This window comes from Pogona vitticeps, chromosome 5 (genome assembly GCF_051106095.1).
Source record: "Pogona vitticeps strain Pit_001003342236 chromosome 5, PviZW2.1, whole genome shotgun sequence".
In the NCBI taxonomy this organism is placed as follows: domain Eukaryota; kingdom Metazoa; phylum Chordata; class Lepidosauria; order Squamata; family Agamidae; genus Pogona; species Pogona vitticeps.
In genome coordinates, this window is record NC_135787.1 from 21943659 (window position 1) to 21962766 (window position 19108).

Sequence of the window (19108 nt, forward strand, 5' to 3'; positions counted from 1 at the left end):
TAGAAGCCTTTATCACTCATCTGTATCCATGGCATTATTATGAAGTCAAACTACTGGTGCAGAAGATAGTGTTTTGAAAATTGAATTGTTAAAGGCATAGGATAAAGAAAGCAGTGCCCGACTGAAAATATCCCATTCCAATTCACTTTAGTTCAGTGAGACAAAACACTACAATGTTTATATGTTCAATTTTTTGCTCTAGGTTTCCAGTTAACATTGATTCATACTTCTCACATTCCATGTTCCAGTTGTATGTGTTCTGCAGCATCAGTTAAAAGTCAAATCTTTGATGAAATCAGTATATATTGTGACTACAGCATTCTCACCATCTACCAGGGAGATTACCTGATCAAAAATGGGATAAGATTAGTCTGGCAGGATTTGTTCTTGATAGATCCATGTTGGCTTCTAGTTATTACTGCATTGTTTTCAAGGTGCTTGCAGAATGACTGTTTTATAACCTGATCCAGAATTTTCCCTGGAATTGACATCAGATTGACTGGTTTGCAGCTCCCAGGTTCCTCCTTTTTGCCCTTTTTGAAGACAGGGACAATGTTAGCTCTTCTCTAATCATAGAGCATGTCATTTATCCTCTATGATTTCAAGAAAATAATAAATAGTGGTTCTGAGAGTTCCTTAGCTGGTTTCTTCAATACTCTTGGATACAGCTCATCTGGCTCTGGAGATGTGAACTCATTTAGAATAACCAGGTATTCTTTCAGTATTCTTTCACTATTTGTTTAACAATCTCAACCTGTCCTTCCACTTGTACTTCACATTTGCCTGGAGGGGTTATAGAGTGTTGTTTGCTACTTGTCTGTGTTCTTCCTTTGTAGCCTTCCTTCCTTCCACCTCCTATATGTGTCATTTGTTTATATTCAGCTCCTCTCTGAGCTTTTTGTGAAGCCACATTGGTGTTTTTTTTTTACTGTCTTCCACTTTCCCCCCCTGTCTTCCCCTTTAATCAGCCCTCCTTTAAAGATCCAAGTGGCTTTTTATTTCGGATCTCCATGCCTGTAGAATAATGTCAGTCTGGATCCAGTTCAGTCTTGAAAAAGAAAATACATCTAAAACAAAAGTGCTGCTTATATACCTCCCTGTAGTATTTAAAGCACTCCCTGGGTGGTTTAAAAATTAATTATGTAGGCTACACATTGCCCTCCCACAAGTGAGCTGGGTACTCAATTTACCAACCTTGAAAGAATGGAAGTTTGAGTCAACCCATTAGAACCAAACTCAGACCATGAGCAGTCTCGACTGCAGTACTGCAGTTTAACTGCTTTGCTACAAGGCTCTATGCAAATAGAGATTCTTTTGTTATTTCCCTGCAACTACAGTTCAGCTAATTGTTGTTTTTTAGTGTCATTCATTATTATTGATGCTTATTCATTTTATGTTTTCCATATTTTCAAAAAATATCTTAACATTCTTAGAGTTTTTAATATGCAAAGAAAGTGATGTGCCAGGAAATTATCATGACAAGTAACCGGAAGGAAGCCTCTCTTAATTTCTTGCTTCCAAGTAATATGATTAAGGAAAATCATTTTGGATATAGTACAGTGGTGCCCTGCAAGACGGGTGCGCCATTTGACGACGAAATTGCATCACAACGAACTTTTGGGGGAATTTCGCTTTGCGATGATCGGTTCCCTGCTTTGGGAACCGATCATCGCAAAGCAATGATTTTTTAACAGCTGATCGGTGGTTTCAAAATGGCTGCCGGGTAAACAAAATGGCCACCCGCTGTGTTTTCACACGGATTCCTCGCTGCACAGGCAGCGAAAATGGCCATGCTATGGAGGATCTTCACTGGACAGTGAGTTTGAAGCCCCTAGGAACGCATTAATCTGGTTTTAATGCATTTCTATGTGCTTTTAAAAATCGCATCATGATGTTTTTGTTCTACAGCAATTTCGCTGGAACGAATTAACATCGTGATGCGAGGCACCACTTGTATTTCATAATTGTTTTGCAGTGACTTACATATATTGCAGTGTCAGTCTTATATATATTGCAGACTGTTGCTGAGGGACTCAGTTCAACCCATTCTCCTGCAGAGTCTCTGGGGTTTTTGTCATGTCTGTGTGATATTTGAATATACATAAAACCAAATGCAAGAGGTCCTGTAGGGCAGTGGTCCCCAACCTTGGGCCTCCAGATGTTCTTGGACTTCAACTCCCAGAAATCCTGGCCAGCAGAGGTGGTGAAGGCTTCTGGGAGTTGTAGACCAAGAACATCTGGAGGCCCAAGGTTGGGGACCACTGCTGTAGGGTTAGTTTAGAGTTGGCTGTCATCAATATGATAATACTGATTGATTTACTGATTATTTATATTCCACATTTCTCCTGAAGAGGACCTTAAGTGATTTACTTTATTAAAACAAACAATATTTTAAAACAACAATAATAAATTATTACAATATTTAAAAAGAATTAGAGATATAGCAAATTAGAAATTAGTGGATAAGAACAGTTTAAAACTGTTTAAAATATATTTTAAAGAATTATTTTAAGAACCCTCTCTCAGGTGGCCAGTTACTTTGCCTGCTTGGAGGAAGACTATGGGTAGGAGTTCCAGAGCTTGGGAGCAGGGATAGAGAAGGCCCCCTTGCATATCCTTACAAAATGTACCTGTGGCAGTGGTGAGCCCAAGAGAAAGGCATCCCTTGATAATTTCAAAGCCTGGGCATATATCTAGTTCGTTTTCTTTGTTCTTCCAGTGTTGAAGAGACTAATGACTCCTGCACTGTATGAGCATTTTCCACATGTTCTTATGTTTTTGCTTTATACATGTGTGCTACTTATTGTTACACAACAGACTTTTGATTTCGAAATAGCAAGACATCTTTCCATACATGTGAATAAAGAAGTATCCAGTGAACTATGCATATGAAGTTGCCTGTTGTGTTATTTTTAAGGCTGCAGTGCAGTACCGGACTACACTTCTATTCTCCGATCCCATCAAGAACTCTTTATTCCATGCCAGCCCTACTAACTGCTCTGACTGCACCTTGTTTCTAAAATCAAGTTTAGAGGGAAGAAACCTGAAAAATAGGTGCTTTTTAGCTAGGTTTTCTCCTGCTTATGTTGTCTAGTGACTTCGAGAAACTTGAACTCTTGGGCATTTTTCAAAAAACATTCTTCAAAACCAGTTTGCCTGTAATCTAATTTTTATAATTTCATATTCACCTCAACTCATCTAAATGCTTAGTTTACGTCATGGACCCACTGACAATAAGAACCCCCATTAAATCAATATTAGCATTATTTAAAATGATTTATAAATTCTGGGGCACACAGGTGAAATCAATTTATTTGGGCTGGAAAGGAGTTTTTTTTCCCAACTGGTTGGTGGGGGCTTTTAAAATACCTAACTCAGTTTAAATCAATTCAGTTTGGTGGTTGTGAATACTTCTGTTGATTTACTTGCCTATGTTGAATTTGAGCAGCATTGGCATCATGGTTTTTTCACTATAGTTTTTAAAAATTTCTTATAAAGATGTTTAGCGATGCATCATTTAGTGCACTGTGGCCACGAATGAATTTCTTTGTATTGTCAAGAATACATTGCTTTATACTTCATTGATACATTCAATATTAGAAACACCTTCCCTGTTCGCTCCATTCTGTCTATGAAATCATATATTTCCATCAGTCAGCAACTCAGGTCACCTCTGATGTTTCCTCTGTGCTTGCAAGTACAGTATATGATATCAGGTGGTGCTATTGTTTTATCCATGTATCACTTACTTTAAAAAAAATTAAAGCCAAAATTTTAGTCAGATGGGGCAATCAACTCAATTTATGCCTTCATCAAACAGAACGGAAATTGAGTCAATTCCAGTGTAGCTTCCCAAACACGTTTTAATTGTCAGAAATACACTGAAGTAATTTAAACCAAATTGAACATGCGTAACAGTTGACATACTATGTGACTTCACATCAGTATAAAAAAGGTTGAGAGTAGAATCGATGTAAATTGGCAGTGTGATCAAGCCCTTACTCAGTAAACTAAATCTAGTTGCAATCCTGTGTACAGTCACCAGGAAATAAATTTTGCTGAGTATTACTCTAGTTTTCTTTCATTGACATTGGCTTCCAGTTTATTTCTGAGTGCTATTTAAAATCTATATCCTGGCAAAGGTTCCAAGGAATAGGCTGCTACAAGTCATACAAAGCAGTGGTCAAAACTACATCAATTTCTCATATGGACGGGTAAAGTCTGTAATATGCTAAGCTCTGTGATGCTGTTGTAAACTCCAGTCATTTATTATACTGTATATTAATTTTAGATGATGACAAGAAGTTTTGCAGAGATGCATCTACTGTTTGGATTGGCTCTGTTATGGGATGGGTTTTTCCCCCTTGTCTCAATACAGACAATATTTTGCATTCATCAGTTGCTCGTGTCTGAATCATCCAAAATTATACCTGACTCATCCATTGATATCAGTTAGTTATAGGGTTGGGACACAGTCCATTTAAAATTTTCGCCTGTTCAAAACCTATGATTGAAATGTTGGTTGTGACATGTTAGCTCTGCTTAAAAGACATGGGAGTTGTGCAGGAACCTTATTGTGCTGCTGGGTTGATTTCACTCACTAAAGCTCATTCAGGAGAACTTTCCTTGAGGGACTGCACCCTAGAATACTTTCAACAGGATTATTGCTAATTTTGCAGTGGTTTGGGAGAGGGTGTCTTAAGACATATTCTTTCCAACTGTAGCATTTTCCCTCTGCCCACATCTGAATCAGTTTTTTGAAGACAAGCAAATGTACTGTAGCTCATCATTAAAAATGAACAATGATTTTATAAGAAGAGATACAAGTACAGTAATGGGGTTTAGCACATTTTTATTTTACGAACAAAATTTTAAGCACTGGCAGAGGTTCTTCAGCATAAATTCCGTCATTGTGAGACTGGCATCCCAGTTTCTCATGGGTTGACAGATGTAATTATGGTTTGATTTGCTAAAATTTCTAAAATCAAACCTCTGATATCACAGGATTAACAGCAGTGAAATAATTTTGCTGTCCCTCTTCAAATTTTCAGATGCTGCATTTTTAAATTTTAAAAAGTATCTAAGAAAGTGTTTTATTTATATAGTTATATATAAATTTTAAAAACTGGATAATTTTTCCGTAGTATATAAGAGCTGCTTTTCTGGAATGCAATTGTGGAATGTTACTATGAAGTAAATTTTTGAAGCTCTGTGTTTTTCTTTTATCCTCCACCCATAGTGATTTTAATGATACAGTTTATTTTATTTTATTTAGTGTCATTTGAATGCTGACTTTCTCCCATAAGCAGACTCAAGGCAGGTCACAATGTTAACACAAGTAAAATTGAAAATACAATAAATTATGCAACTAATTTTATTTATTTATTTATTTGATTTTTACCCCGCCCCTCTAGACTACGTCTATTAAAGCAATTAAACTCTAATAATAATTGAAATACATTAAGAAATTTAAAACTTTAAAAACTTTTAAAACCAACTAAAAACATGGTTATTCAGATAGGCCTTCCCCCCAGTCACCTAAGTTCTTCCCCCCCCCTTCTGGTTCTTAATGTTGCCATCTTGGATAGTATTAATTATAATAATTGCATTATGCTAGTTATTTTTCTTCATTGTTTTAATGTGTTTTAATTTCTGTAAGCCGCCCCGAGTAGACGTTGTCTAGAGGGGCGGGGTAAAAATTGAATAAATAAATAAATAAATAAATAAATAAATAAATAAATAAATGAATAAATAAATGAATAAATAAATAAATAAATAAATAAATAAATAAATAAATAAGAAATGTACTCAGCTAAAAATCAGCATGCAGGCCTCAGTTATTATAAGCCTATCAGAAAAAATGTGTCTTTAGTATCAGCGTGCGGGGGGCGTAGCCTAAAACAGTCGTGCCCCGCTTAATGCTTGCCCCACAATATGACGAATCCGCTTTACGATGATATTTTTGTGATTACAATTGCAATTGCAAAACAATGGTCTAAATGGGGGAATTTCACTTAGCAATGATCAGTTCCCTGCTTCGGGAACCGATTTTCACTTTACGACGATCAAAACCAGCTGATCGTTGGGTTTTCAAAATGGCCACTGGGTGCTTAAAATGGCTCCCCACTGTACTTAGGGATGGATTCCTCACTATACAGGCACAGAAAATGGCCACCATATGGAGGATCTTCACTAGATGGTGAGTTTTTAGCCCATTGGGACGCATTGAACGGTTTTCAATGCGTTTCAATGGTTTTTTTTAATTTTGCTTTACGACATTTTTGCTTAACAGTGATTTTCCTGGAAATAATTATCGTCGTTAAGCGAGGCACCACTGTATCCCGAGGGAGAGCATTCCACAATTTGGGAGCTGCCGCAGAGATGGCTCTCTCTTGTATCCCCATCAAGCATATCTGTGATGGTGATGTGACCACAAGGAGAGCCTGCTCTGAGAGTTTTAAGAGTGGAGAAGGCTCATATGGGAAGATACAGTCCTTCAAGTATCCTGAACCCAAGCCATATAGGGCTTTATAGATAATGACCAGCACTTTGAATTGGATCTGGATACTGTGCAGTAACCGTTACCTTGATAATCATTTCAGCTGTCAAGATGGCAGATGAGAGTGCATACCTCGTGGAAATGGGAGACCCTCAGGTGAGTATTTGCTTAGAATGACAGCAATGTGGGTAAAGCAAACAGTGTATGCAGAACATCATGCAAAATTGTCCTGTGTGCTTTAAAAAGTTAAGAATGATAGGACAGTGTTTAGTTTTCAAAGGAAATGGCTCAAAATATACCATTATTTAGCTAGACAATATGAAGAATGAAACCATGGTGGGATTGCACCCTGCAGTAATGTATGGCTGGGACCTCTTATTTAATGGGAGAATACAATCTGCTATTGCTATTTAGTTCTGATTTGTTTTTCTGTTGCTCTCAAGATGTCATTGAATGAAATTTTTTGTTAGATGAAAACCAGCAACTATTGCTCAAATAATTTTATGTATTTGTTTCAATTAAAAATGCTCTACCTCAGTGTCTGTTTCATAAATATCTGCAGTTCTGAGTGAGAAAGTGCTAGAAGCAGATGGGGGAGATTAGATTTTGAACACAAATAATTATAGCATACATAGTTCAATCCATATTTTTGAGAAACTGCGAAGTAAGCTTTTAGCAGCACAGACCTATAAAACGTTTGATGGGTATTGCTTTTTTTAAGTTACTGTATCCTGTGTGAGTCATACCAGTGGTTGAGATGTTGCTTCGTTTGTTCATTAATGAGTAGGAGTTGCAAATTTTTGGCACTCTCTGATCTTCTTGTATTACATTGTGGTCAAATAAGTGAAAGGTAAATTTTCCAAATGCGTAGTATCCACCCACAATAATCTGTGAAGCATAACCATCTTTGTGTTGATTTCTTTTTCTTTTTTTACATCCTGACCTGGGTTGACTGCCATTTCTCTAAACATTACCTTCCTTCATCTTTAGGGACTTACTGAAAATTACTTGACAATATGTGCAAATCATCATATGGTTAAATGTGTTCACATACATGTATGTGCACATCCACTCACACCCATCAGCACACAAACACAAACACCCATCAATATGCGTGAAATTTTATCGATTACAACATGACAGATCCTTGCCCAAAAATTTGAAACAAGAAATAACAAAGGAAGAAGGCAGAGAATGTGTGATTATGATATGATATGATTATGATAGCTGGTGAGATACAGTGGATTGAATGTTAGACTAGGAGTCAGATGGCTAAGTTCAATGGAACCTGCTCAGCAATGGAAACTCTCTTGGGGGTAGCTCTAGTAAACCATTCCCTGTATGTCTCACATACCTCAAACCCCCCCATTAGAGTTCTCATAAGTCAGAAGCAACTTAATGGCACATAGCAGACACAAGTTTAGTTGCAGTAGGGCCTTGGAACTAGGGAGATGTGACAAAAGTGCATGTAAAACAGGGATCTGGGATCAGTTTGAAGAAAGACAACAAGTGGAAGAACTTTTCCAAGTACCAGCTATTACAGTTAGATACACAAGCGCAGACCAGATCTTGGACTTCATCTCCCATGGTCCCTCACCATTGACTATGTTAGCTTGGACTCATGGGAAATGCAGTCCAAAATAACTAGAGGGCACAGTATCAGATAAGGATGATGTAAAATGACTCATAGTATGTGTTAGTTCAATAGATTGGAACTGTAGGAGTTCCGTAGTATTAATGCTTCTTCCATTCCCTTATAGATTGCAATTTGGGGGAAGTGAATTAAAGTTCATGAATACACACATACCAAAGTATAGGGCTTCTGCCTCTGAACGTAATCCCATACGTTATGTGATCTGTGGTTACTATTGTTAGCTATAGCAGAGCTCTCTTTCTCTACTGTGGTTGACAGTGGGAAATCCGTGTTGCTGATATTAGGCTGTCTTGTAGGTTGTAGCCACTGGACACGATAAAGAGAATGTTAGGTGCACATTTACTAGTAATTCGTTAAATTATGTATATTGATCATCTTGGTGAGCCAACTCTGGTACTGTGATTAACTGAATGAGAAATGTTAAAAAGCATAAATTGTGATCAAAAAGCACTACTTATGATATTAGCGGGTTAAGTCCAATGTTACACTTGCATACCAATTTATTTATTTAAATAATTTCTACCCTGCCTTTCTCCTTAAGAAGGACTCAAGGCAGCTTACATCATTCAAAGACAATATTTAAAGCTAAAAACAATAAGTATACAACTACAAAAATGATCAATCAGTAAAAGATGATAAACAGAAGCAACACCAAAACAAAAAGCAGTAAGGCCCAAGAATCCACAACTTCCACTAGTGCAATCAGACATTCTTCTTCTGTCCACCTGCTTTTGCAGAATATATTGTGCCCCAAATCTGCATGCTCCACCATTAAATTTGGAAAGAGGGTGGAGAGATGCAGAAGGGCAGGTCAAAGTTGCCCTTAATTATGCTGAATTGAACCAGTTTAATCAGTGGGAAAATGCCATTGGATCCTGGTCAACTGTTTTAAAGACAGCAGTAGTGTATTTAAATCATGTTAGGGTTTCATGTAACCTGGTTAACAAGTGCAAACATTTTCAATTCAGGTGTATGCAGTGGACCACTACTCTATGGGGATTAATCAGATGTTCAGTAGCTCAACCATGATTACTCCTGATTTACCATTCCGCACAGGTAAGAACCATTGTTGCTTAACTGAAGAGACTTATTTGTAGTGCTTTGAATAGTCTCTCACAGAGAGGCATCTGTTTGTCTAAAACACGAAGGAACAGATTGAGGGTTCACAAGACTGAGATTTTCATTATACTTCATATTCCATTTGATTTGTTCTGCTAATCTTGTGAGATGTTCATCATACTTCATATTACATTTGATTTGTTTTGCTATTTCTTAAGTAATAAAATTACATTTTAACTTTTTTTACAAGAAAAGCTGTATTTATTTTTTAAAAATAATTTTACTAAGCTTTTGTATTTAATTTTAAATTATGAATTTAAATTTTTGTTAAAAGCGGGTTGAATGACGGTAAACGAGACATAGAGAGGCATTCTCAAAAATCAAAATTAGTATGATGCTGTCTAACAACAGGGATTGATTACCATTAATCAACAAATAACAGTATTTTAAGAAGAAAAGGGTAAACCAATTTGAAAAGGCTGTTTTTTGTTTTACAAATCTTGCAGGTTAAAATACCTGAAACAGTTATCCTTTGATCTGATTAACTATACATCAGATTGAGGAATATTTGTTATTTTATGTAGTAGTATATGAGTTTCCCTTTTTTCTAATCAATTTTCCCACTTGTGCCCTGTCTATTAGATAGTAAGCATGCAAGCATAGACAGTCTTGTTCTGTTATTGATCTTATTTAAACTGCATTTGGATCCTGTTTGCCTAAGGATTGGGATCGAAATATGATAGATAAAGAGAGCGAAAGTTTTCATAATTATTATTAGAGGTACTGTAGTTGGAATTATAAAAGTGTATAATAGGGTTTGTAGTTTGAATACATACCACTCTATGGATTCGTATTAGGGTTTTGTATAAAGCTGTGTATGCCAAAATTATAGCACAAGGCTTTTGTTCCATTTTGAATTGGAAAATGCCAACCAGCGTAGCATTTTTGACAGTCAAATGCTGTGCTGCCAAAGAACATGGCAATATAAAAGGGATTACTACTGTACAGTTAATTCTTCTTTCTATAGAGAGAGATATGTAAAGTTCGGGAAGTTTGGGGACTTTCTGACAATGAGCTTTTTCTTATTTACAACTTTTCAAAGGTGAAAGGTTTTTGGAGAGGTGTCCTTTTTTTTGCCAATGATATAGTTATATTAAATGACATTTTGTTCTCCCAGGTTAAACACAAATTGCTTGAAGATGAATTAGACCTGACAAGCAGACGGAAGGCCGGTCCAGAAAGATAAAATTGGGGCGGTCTGGTTTGGGCTTAAACATTTCTTCTTTTCAGCACCACCTAGTTTATTTTGCACTTTAGCAGACTCCATTCACATTGGAGATATTTATTCTCCCATGATAAGGGTTGAGACAGGCCTTTGGATAGCTGGTTTAGTCATCAGTACGGTTTACCTGGTTTACTCACAAGTAAGGTAGCAGCAGCAATAGCAGCTGAATACAATGATGGTAACAATGTGAGGGAAAAACATTGGGATGAAGGTTGTTAATATGGAAGTCCATCTCTACAGTAGAGTAGACCTTTGGTCTAGATGGGCAGGGAATAAATCTAATAAAATAAATAATAAGTCAGGTGACACCCCCCTTCCCCCCACTTTTCTTCTCAGCTGGAGCTCTGCTGGGCTTGCACTACCTTATGGGGCTGGAACCCAAGGAGGCAACCCAAAGACAGGCACTTTATTCTTCAGGAGGGTAGGTGTAGTCAAGGAAAGCCAGTCTCCAGTCTGGTTGATTTTCCTAGCAGTTGCTTTTATTTACTTTCCACACAACTCTTTCCTCCTCCAAGCAACCATTAAGCGAATGAAAAAAAAAAAAGGTGGAAAGAGAGATGCTGTCATCTGTCGAAGAATTTGGGAGGCAGGGACCAACATAGCCCTCTTCCCTGCTTTTTTCCATGTCCATTATTTAGCTGGCTTGGATTGCCTTTCACAGTGCTTAATTTTTGCTTACAGGATGGGAAGGGCACCTTTCTTTTCCCTGCTGTATGTGAATGTGGCATGCATGATGTCTAGCATTTTGCATGTTATACATTTATTGCCACTGCTTCTAATGTATGGGGCTGCTCTAACATGACAGTGCCATTGTTGAAGGTTGACTGTCATGTTTTCTTCATGTATTTGGCATGACTATCATACAGATAATTTGTGGCTTTTGGTGCATATTTTTATATTTCTGTAACCCCAGGGAGGTATACAAGAATCTGTATCTAAGGCTAGACATCAAAGTTGAGTGTATCATGACAACCCACTAAGCACCCTGAAAACCTGGTCCAGAGGGTTGGGACAGTCTCTTGAGTCAGCCCAGCCAGTGCTGAAGGCTTCTGGGAACTGCAGGCCAACAACGCTTGGGTTACCCAAGATTGGGAACCACTGCTCTAAAGGTAGTTCACAGGCAGTTTCTGGGGTTGCAGGGAGAAAGGGGGGAGGAGGGATATAGTTATGTGCACCAGCATCACACTGGATTTAGCCTAAGCAATTGAAAACAATGCAAAAACTAAAGCAATACAGTAAATAACTAAATAAATAAATAGTAAAACCTGGTTAATATTAAAGCTAAGCCACAGTATAAAATCTAAGCCTACCAACCTGTGAACAGAGGAAGACCCGACAAAAATGTCTTTCCCATAGCAGTGTAGGATACATCGTCCAGAGAAAGCAGCCCGACACCTACCTTAATATCTATTTGATGCCCAGATTTTTTTTAAAAAATTAAGCCTTTTCATTTAAGTTGTTAAATTTTTAATGCCTGCATTATGAAGTTTTTTAAGCACATTTGTTAGTTCTCTGTGAAATGTACTCCTTTGGCTCTCCGTATGATTAATCAGTGGTGTGCTTTAATCATACCTCTCAATCTCTGGTTTGAAATATTCTGTTTTGTTTTATGGTGGTTTCTTTTCATGTTTTAAAAATTTTCAGTTTTATTGAAATTATTTCTTTGCTTTGTTTAGAATAGTGAGATAACAGAATTACATTATTAGAAAATATATACTGAGGTAAAGTTAACTAAAATTGTGAAGACCCATTTCATTTGAAATGCAGCTGTAAGACTTCATTTATTTTTATTTTTACTAGTAATTGATTATTATTTTTTGCAGTTTTTAAAGAACTGCATTTTAAAAAATCTATTATTTTAATTACAATAATTTTATGCAATCATGTAAAAGACGAAAAAAGGAGCTACAATTTTAAAATGCAACTGCAATTGAAATACAAACAAAAATATAGGGACTTAAAATCAAAAGCAACATAGAAGATGATAGCAGAATAAAGGTGAATAGGCCGGGGTGTAGCACAATGATTTTAATTTACATTTTGATGCAGACATAAAGTTGAACAACTGCCTACACATAAGGACATTCCTTGTTTTGTTTTGTTTTGTTTTTTCCAGTATTCCAAAATCTGTCATCATATGCTTAAAACTTGATATGGATAAATTTTATCGTTCACCTTTGTCATTCCTAGTGCAGTGGTTTCCAACCTTGGGCAACCCAGGTGTTCCTGGACTGCAATTCCCAGAAGCCTTCACTACCAGCTGTGCTGACTGAGGTTTCTGGGAGTTATAGTTTAAGAGCACCTGGTTATCTAAGGTGGGGAAGCACTGCAATACTGTAGTGTATAAACTATTCCACTACTGTATATGTTGTTGCTTTTGTTTGTATCCTTCAGAGAACTGTTGTTGGAATGAATAGAAGGAATAAATAAGTAATAATCCTAACCATTATTTACCCAGGAGTGACTCTCATGCATACTTTAATACTAATGGTATCCTTGGTACATACTTCTGATGTTACTGTTAGGTGATTGTATGGCTTTCCTAATGTAATTTTGATGCCTAACACTTCTTGCAAGATTTTCTTTTGTCTGTTGTACGAGTCAAAATTTATATCTTCACAACTAACAAAGTAAAACATAAAACTCATTTTCTTAAGACTAATTATATCATATTAAAATTGTGACTTTATAAATGTTCTTACAAACTGTAACTACCATTTTCTTTCTTTTTTCCTAGCTGATGGGCCATATCTTCAAATTGTTGAGCAGCCTAAGCAGGTAAGAAAAGATTATTGCATTTTTAAAAATAATTTGAGGCTTTTAAATTAGGAAAAGAACATCTCAATTAAGTGCTGGACTGCTAAATGTAGGACATATTGCTATCCTGACCATTTCATTGCGAGTGATTTAATACTGCATTTGTCAACGAGTAATATTTTGTTGGCATTTTGGCAGAAGATTGGTGAAGGGAAAATTGCCTTTTTTTAAAAAAGTTCTCAGTATTTCATTGTGCTGGCTGAGACCCAAATATGTACTTCGATATTCAAGCCAATGGAATGATGATGACTTGTCTCCATCTTCTGTTGCAGTCCTGTATCATGACTGCTCCAGGAGATTTCTGTGATTCCCACCCCCAGCAGTTTCCTTTTTGTGCGGAGGGGGGGGGGAGATCAGAGTCTGTATGAGGGAGGGGCCTTCTACATCTTACAGAAGGCAGTGGGACCCAGCAGCAGCACCATCACTGAATTCTTCTGTTTTCCTTCTGTTTTTGATGAAGCAGCTGTATGTAAATATAACAGTTTAAGAAGCAAGCCCACACTTGTATGGCTCTGTTTCTTTTTCAATAAAGAATGCATGTTTCTTCAAAGGAGGCTTAAAAATGGTGTGGAAATGCAAAGTTTAAATTCAGAAAGAAGCATGCTAAGTAGCCAGATTACCCTGGGATTCTTTGCTTTGTTTTCACTTTAATTCCAGCATTGATTAACCCCCTAGATTCGTTGTTCTTTATCATCAGCACATTATTTTCATGTACAAATGATTCTTTTTGCAGCAGTCTTTGAAAGCAGGTTGCTGCAGATTCCATTTGTACAGATGATGAGATTTGTGGTTCAGATATAATGCAAAACCTTTACCACTATTTGAACAAGCAGCCAGGAGCCCTAGGTTTGCAGTCTTTATTACCTAGTTCCCGTTTTATTACGCATTTACACTCTGCCCTGTAGCAAGGTTTTCAAGGACGATTCATTCACCCCAGTTCTTTATCTCTGATTGTGGCTTGATATAGACCACAATTTTCCACCGTGATCAAAGCCAGCAAATTGTGGCTTCGGCTTACCCTGCAAGTGAGGATCAAATTGTAGGAACAAGGCAGGCACAAACCATACAGAAACCAAGATTAGTGACATGGAATCCCTGGATGAGGAAAGAGAGGGTGCATGAACCCAAGCTTCCTGACTATTATTTTGTTAAAACGTGATCTGGGATTTTAAAATCAATATAAAAAATGAAACATAATAAAAGCGGGTCAGAGTATTTGTCCATGTAGCCCATGCTCTGACCGGCAGAAATCCCCCAAAATGCAAGGCAGAGGTTGTCATCATTTTTTGCCTGATTCTTTTAACTAAAGAGGTATGGGATTTATTCTGAAACTTTCTGCATGTGAATTAGGCCCTCTGCCAACCAGTTCTAGTCCCTCTTCCTAATAAGGTCTGACCAACAATGAGGTAACCAGGTAGCTGTGGAGACACTTGATTTCCGCGATAAATGCACTAGAGATTTCTTCTTGTCATTGTTTCTTTAAAGTTGTAGAGAAAATAACAGCATGCGTTCTGTTCTTAAAATCAGAACTTAGATTTTTTTCCCCTTTTGGACTACAGCTCCCAGAATCCCCAAACAAATTATATTTTGCAAGCTTTACTCGCAGCTTGGGGGCAGATTCCTATAAGACAAGCTATCCAAAGTGAATCTGACTGACACAAACTCCAGAGGGGTTGTGTTCACAATTCTGCTTTAAGGCCACTGGTACTTGAACACATCTAGCACTGAGAGAATCAGTTACCTTGAGCTCCAGATGCATATTGCATCACACAGCCTCAGTACAGTACTGACTTTGAGCTCACGATTTTCTCTGTTTTTTCTATTTGTGCTTGTAAAACATGGTTTCAGGTCCTGAGAATGGTGCAACATTTATATCCAGCTTGGAATGGAAGTCAAACATTAATTGTAATGTTAAAATGGAAGAAGATTTGGACAGAGTCGTGTGTGTGTCTGCCTTGAGGTTTATTACTCATTTTGAGAGCACTTGTATGAGTAGGACAGCTAGCTATAGATCACAATTGATAAGGATCCAGGAAGATGATAGGTTATAGAATAGGATCACAATATAGTTTTGCCTTGTATTGTTGCAGTTATGTTGAGAGGTACATTAAGTGGAAAGGAAGTAATTCATCCAGAACCAAAGTAGACAGGGCCTAGAATGGTTACATTTTAAACAACAAATCCCAGAATCCTCTGGACAACATGGTTTTTCCTGCCTTTGCTTGTATGTGGCCAAAAAACAAACTTGTGCATCACATTGAAGACTAATGAATCGTTAGCAGAGTTGTAAACAATGTCCTTGAGTATCAGTCATTTGTCCTATCTATCTATCTATCTATCTATCTATCTATCTATCTATCTATCTATCTATCTATCTATCTATCTATCTATCTATCTATCTATCTATCTATCTATCTATCTATCTATCTATCTATCTATCTATCTATCTATCTATCTATAGATATATAGATATAGATATAGATATATAGATATATAGGACTCTGTTTTCAAAGATAAAAGTTGATAAAACCTGATAAAAGTTATCCCAACAGACTTGAAGAAACAAGATGAAATCGGTTCTCCCTACATGTCCAATTTATTAAGGAACCTTGAATCCCATTAAAAGTTCATATATTTAACCTTTCAAAAATTAATGTCTTTAGAGGGGGTTTCGTTTCCGCTATGTTTGTGAAGGACCATCACACGGTGGACTTCCTGGAGCATCAAGTGAAAAAAACAAAAAGTCATATCCCCAAGTTAAAGTAAGTTCATAATTTATCTGCCATTTGCTATATAGTATTTCATGTGGGTGTGATTATTGCACTGCTGTTTTTATGCACTATAAGGAATATGGAGGGGCAAATTTATGCCCAGGGAGAACAATTTGGAGTCATTCTAATTACAATTGATTGTATATTTTAATATAACTATATATGGAAAGAAATGGATCATCTGGGTTAAATCCTTGATTGTTGTAATGTTGAGGAGGGTTAATAAGTGGAAATCTGCCAAATAAGCAATGATCTATCATCCACGGTGAATAGAAACCTATGTGTATATATACATATAGACATGTGTGTATATGTTTATATATATACATATACTGTACATACATAAAATGGTGTTTCCTCCACATTCTAAAATAAGCACAAAAGTGTCAGTCTGGAACCAAAGCTAGGGTACAAACATTCTGTGTTGCAACTAGTGGTTTATGTGTAACAGTCGGTGACATGGGTAAAAAGAAGCTTTCAGTCATGTGTATCTTCACCTATAATCCAAATAAGAATATGGTAGAACATAGATTTGAAGTAAGGTCTCTTAAGTCCTCAGATTCATTTCATTCATAACTTCACCTTATCATTTGTACATGATTTTGAGTTTCTGGCTATGCAATTTAAGGTTGTATTATTGAATCATAGATAAATGTTTTGAAATTTCCATCCACAGAATGCCACTGTGTATAGTTTGCCAGTTGTGTGAGAGAGAAAATTAAAATGAACAATTGTTTTTTCATGAATTTACCTCCCTGATTTCCTTCCATCTTTAACATGACACTTAAAAAATTAGGCCCCAGCACCTTTCACCTAATACAGTATTTTACAAAAAATTAACTCCCCCATCTTTTCATGATGGCTGTGGTCATGTAGCACAGATATATATAATTTATATACCACCCTTTTAGCCTGAGGGCACTCTGGGTGGTTTACAACATAATCAAACAATGAAATATCACTACAAATATAAAAAGAAATTCAACATATTAAACATACTAAAATATAACTATTAAACAATTACACGTTAACACAGTAAATATTTAAAGCGGTGGTACGATTGTCTTGGTGGCTAATAATTTCTGTCAGGATTCAATTGATGGGAATGCCTGTCTAAACAGCCGAGTTTTTAGAAACTCTAAAAAAGTTACCAGTGACGGGGCCATGGATATTTGCTTCCAGAGTCAGGGTATGACTGCCAAAGAGGCCCGGTTCCTAGTCTTCTCCCTCCAGGCCACTCTGAGGGTCAGCACCCTCAGACATTGAGGCTGAGACGAATTAGTAAGGTCAGTCGTTCTTGCTGGAAGAAGGTATTCTGCCGGGAATTGAGATCCTAAACTGTTTAGGGCTTTATATGTTAGATCCATAAACACAATTCAGCAGTCTATTTGAAAAGCCTAGGTGACTTATTCTTATATTGTATCGGACCAGGATATATTTCTGAATAAACAAATACATCTGTTTTTTCACATCTGGCTTAGCCTTTTGTGCTCCTGTGTTTATTAATTTTAAAAATCACAGTGTACTTGCCTTCCTTTCTATTTTGAATTTGCTATTAACTTTTTTTGGTATGTTAAAAAATTGCTTTATATGGATCTTCCCATGGCAACACCTGAGTTAGTTGTTAAGAGAAGCTGGCAACAAAATATAGGGAAGTTCTTCATGGCTTGTTAGCACCTGTTCTTGATTTCAAGTTTAGCCAGTAGAAAGGAGAAAGCCAGTAGAAAGAAGAAATGTTTTGCATAGTATTTCCTTTTATTTGCTCTCTCCCACAAGAGTTTTTTTTTTCTCATGAGTTGCTAGACCTCCAGAACATTTCAACCCAATAATGGCTAGCTGACATGGTGTTCCTAGTAAAATGTACTTTACCCACAGGTGATTGAAGGGGAGGAAAAGAAGTCTTGTTTTGGGTAAATTTATTGTTATTCCACACTGCCCTCCCACCTCCAATTTAATTGTGACATAGAGTCCAGGCGCTTACTCTGTTTAGACATACAACAAATAAGAATATTTAGTGACGATTCCGGCTACAAGAGCCAGAGGTTGGGAGTTCAGTTTCCCACTGTGCTTCTCAGTTTCTGGGGCTTACAAAATGAAAATTATAAGAAACAAATAAAAAACCAAAAATATTTAAACATTACAATATAGAAGAGCAGCATAAAAGCAGACCGCCATATTTTCAAAAAACAAGATAACTTTTTTCCTACCATAATATACTGTAAGAATCATTTTGAGGCTGAGGCCCCAAGGCTATTGCTGATTTTCTGGACATTTTCCAGAGAACCTGAGAACGAAACCTACAGTTGACACATATGCAGATTGGATTTTTATGCTATACCTGTACCTTGCATTGAGCATGTGGTCAGATTACATTATCACCAGCTCTAATCCTGCAAAGCTATTCACGAGACATTCTTGGTGCCTACTGTAGATGCACCTTTCCCTTTTGGTTCAGGGATAGGGACAAATATTTGTCAGGATTCTTCTGTGTAATTCCTTCCTCTTCATTGACACACGGTTTCAATGTGGTGTCTACTCAGTGTTAGCCCGTTGAGAACCTTGAAATCTCAGAAGTCTGAACAGAAATTTAGAAGTGCCTTGGATGAATTTACCTTAAACAGTCCTGTGTCCTGTCTTTGGGAACAGACCATAACTGGGTGTTCAAATGCAACACCTCTGTGTGTCAACTATGGATAAAACAAATTGTGCTTGGGGCCAAAGTATAAAATACACAAAATATGCCCAATGCATTTAATGTTCTTCTAGGAACACAGGAAGCTGTCTTCATACTGGGTTAGACTATGGCTTGTACTGCATGGTCTTTTGTACTGCATGAAAACATGTAGCTCAATATTATCAACAATAACTGGCAGCAGCTCCTTTACATTTCAGAGAGGAGTCTCTGTCAGTCCTGCCTGGAGATGCCAGGGATTGAATCTGGGACCTTCTTCATACAAAGTGAATAATCTGGTCTAAAGCATTCCTTTAAGTTTAAATATGTAGACAGACCAAAAACCTCTATG

General features: G+C 36.9%; 1 protein-coding gene across 5 annotated transcripts in view; it reads left to right on the forward strand.

Annotated features, from left to right (window-relative positions):
* Nucleotides 1-19108, forward strand: part of NFKB1 (nuclear factor kappa B subunit 1) — a 77957-nt gene that overhangs the window by 19925 nt on the left and 38924 nt on the right. For all 5 annotated transcript variants that reach the window (XM_020805424.3, XM_073001858.2, XM_073001859.2 and 2 more), the window contains 4 exons: nucleotides 6603-6655; nucleotides 9122-9209; nucleotides 13235-13275; nucleotides 15978-16076. In XM_020805424.3, the coding sequence (XP_020661083.3) occupies nucleotides 6611-6655; nucleotides 9122-9209; nucleotides 13235-13275; nucleotides 15978-16076 (273 nt within the window). In that variant the 5' untranslated portion in view covers nucleotides 6603-6610. The remainder of the gene's footprint in view (nucleotides 1-6602; nucleotides 6656-9121; nucleotides 9210-13234; nucleotides 13276-15977; nucleotides 16077-19108) is intronic.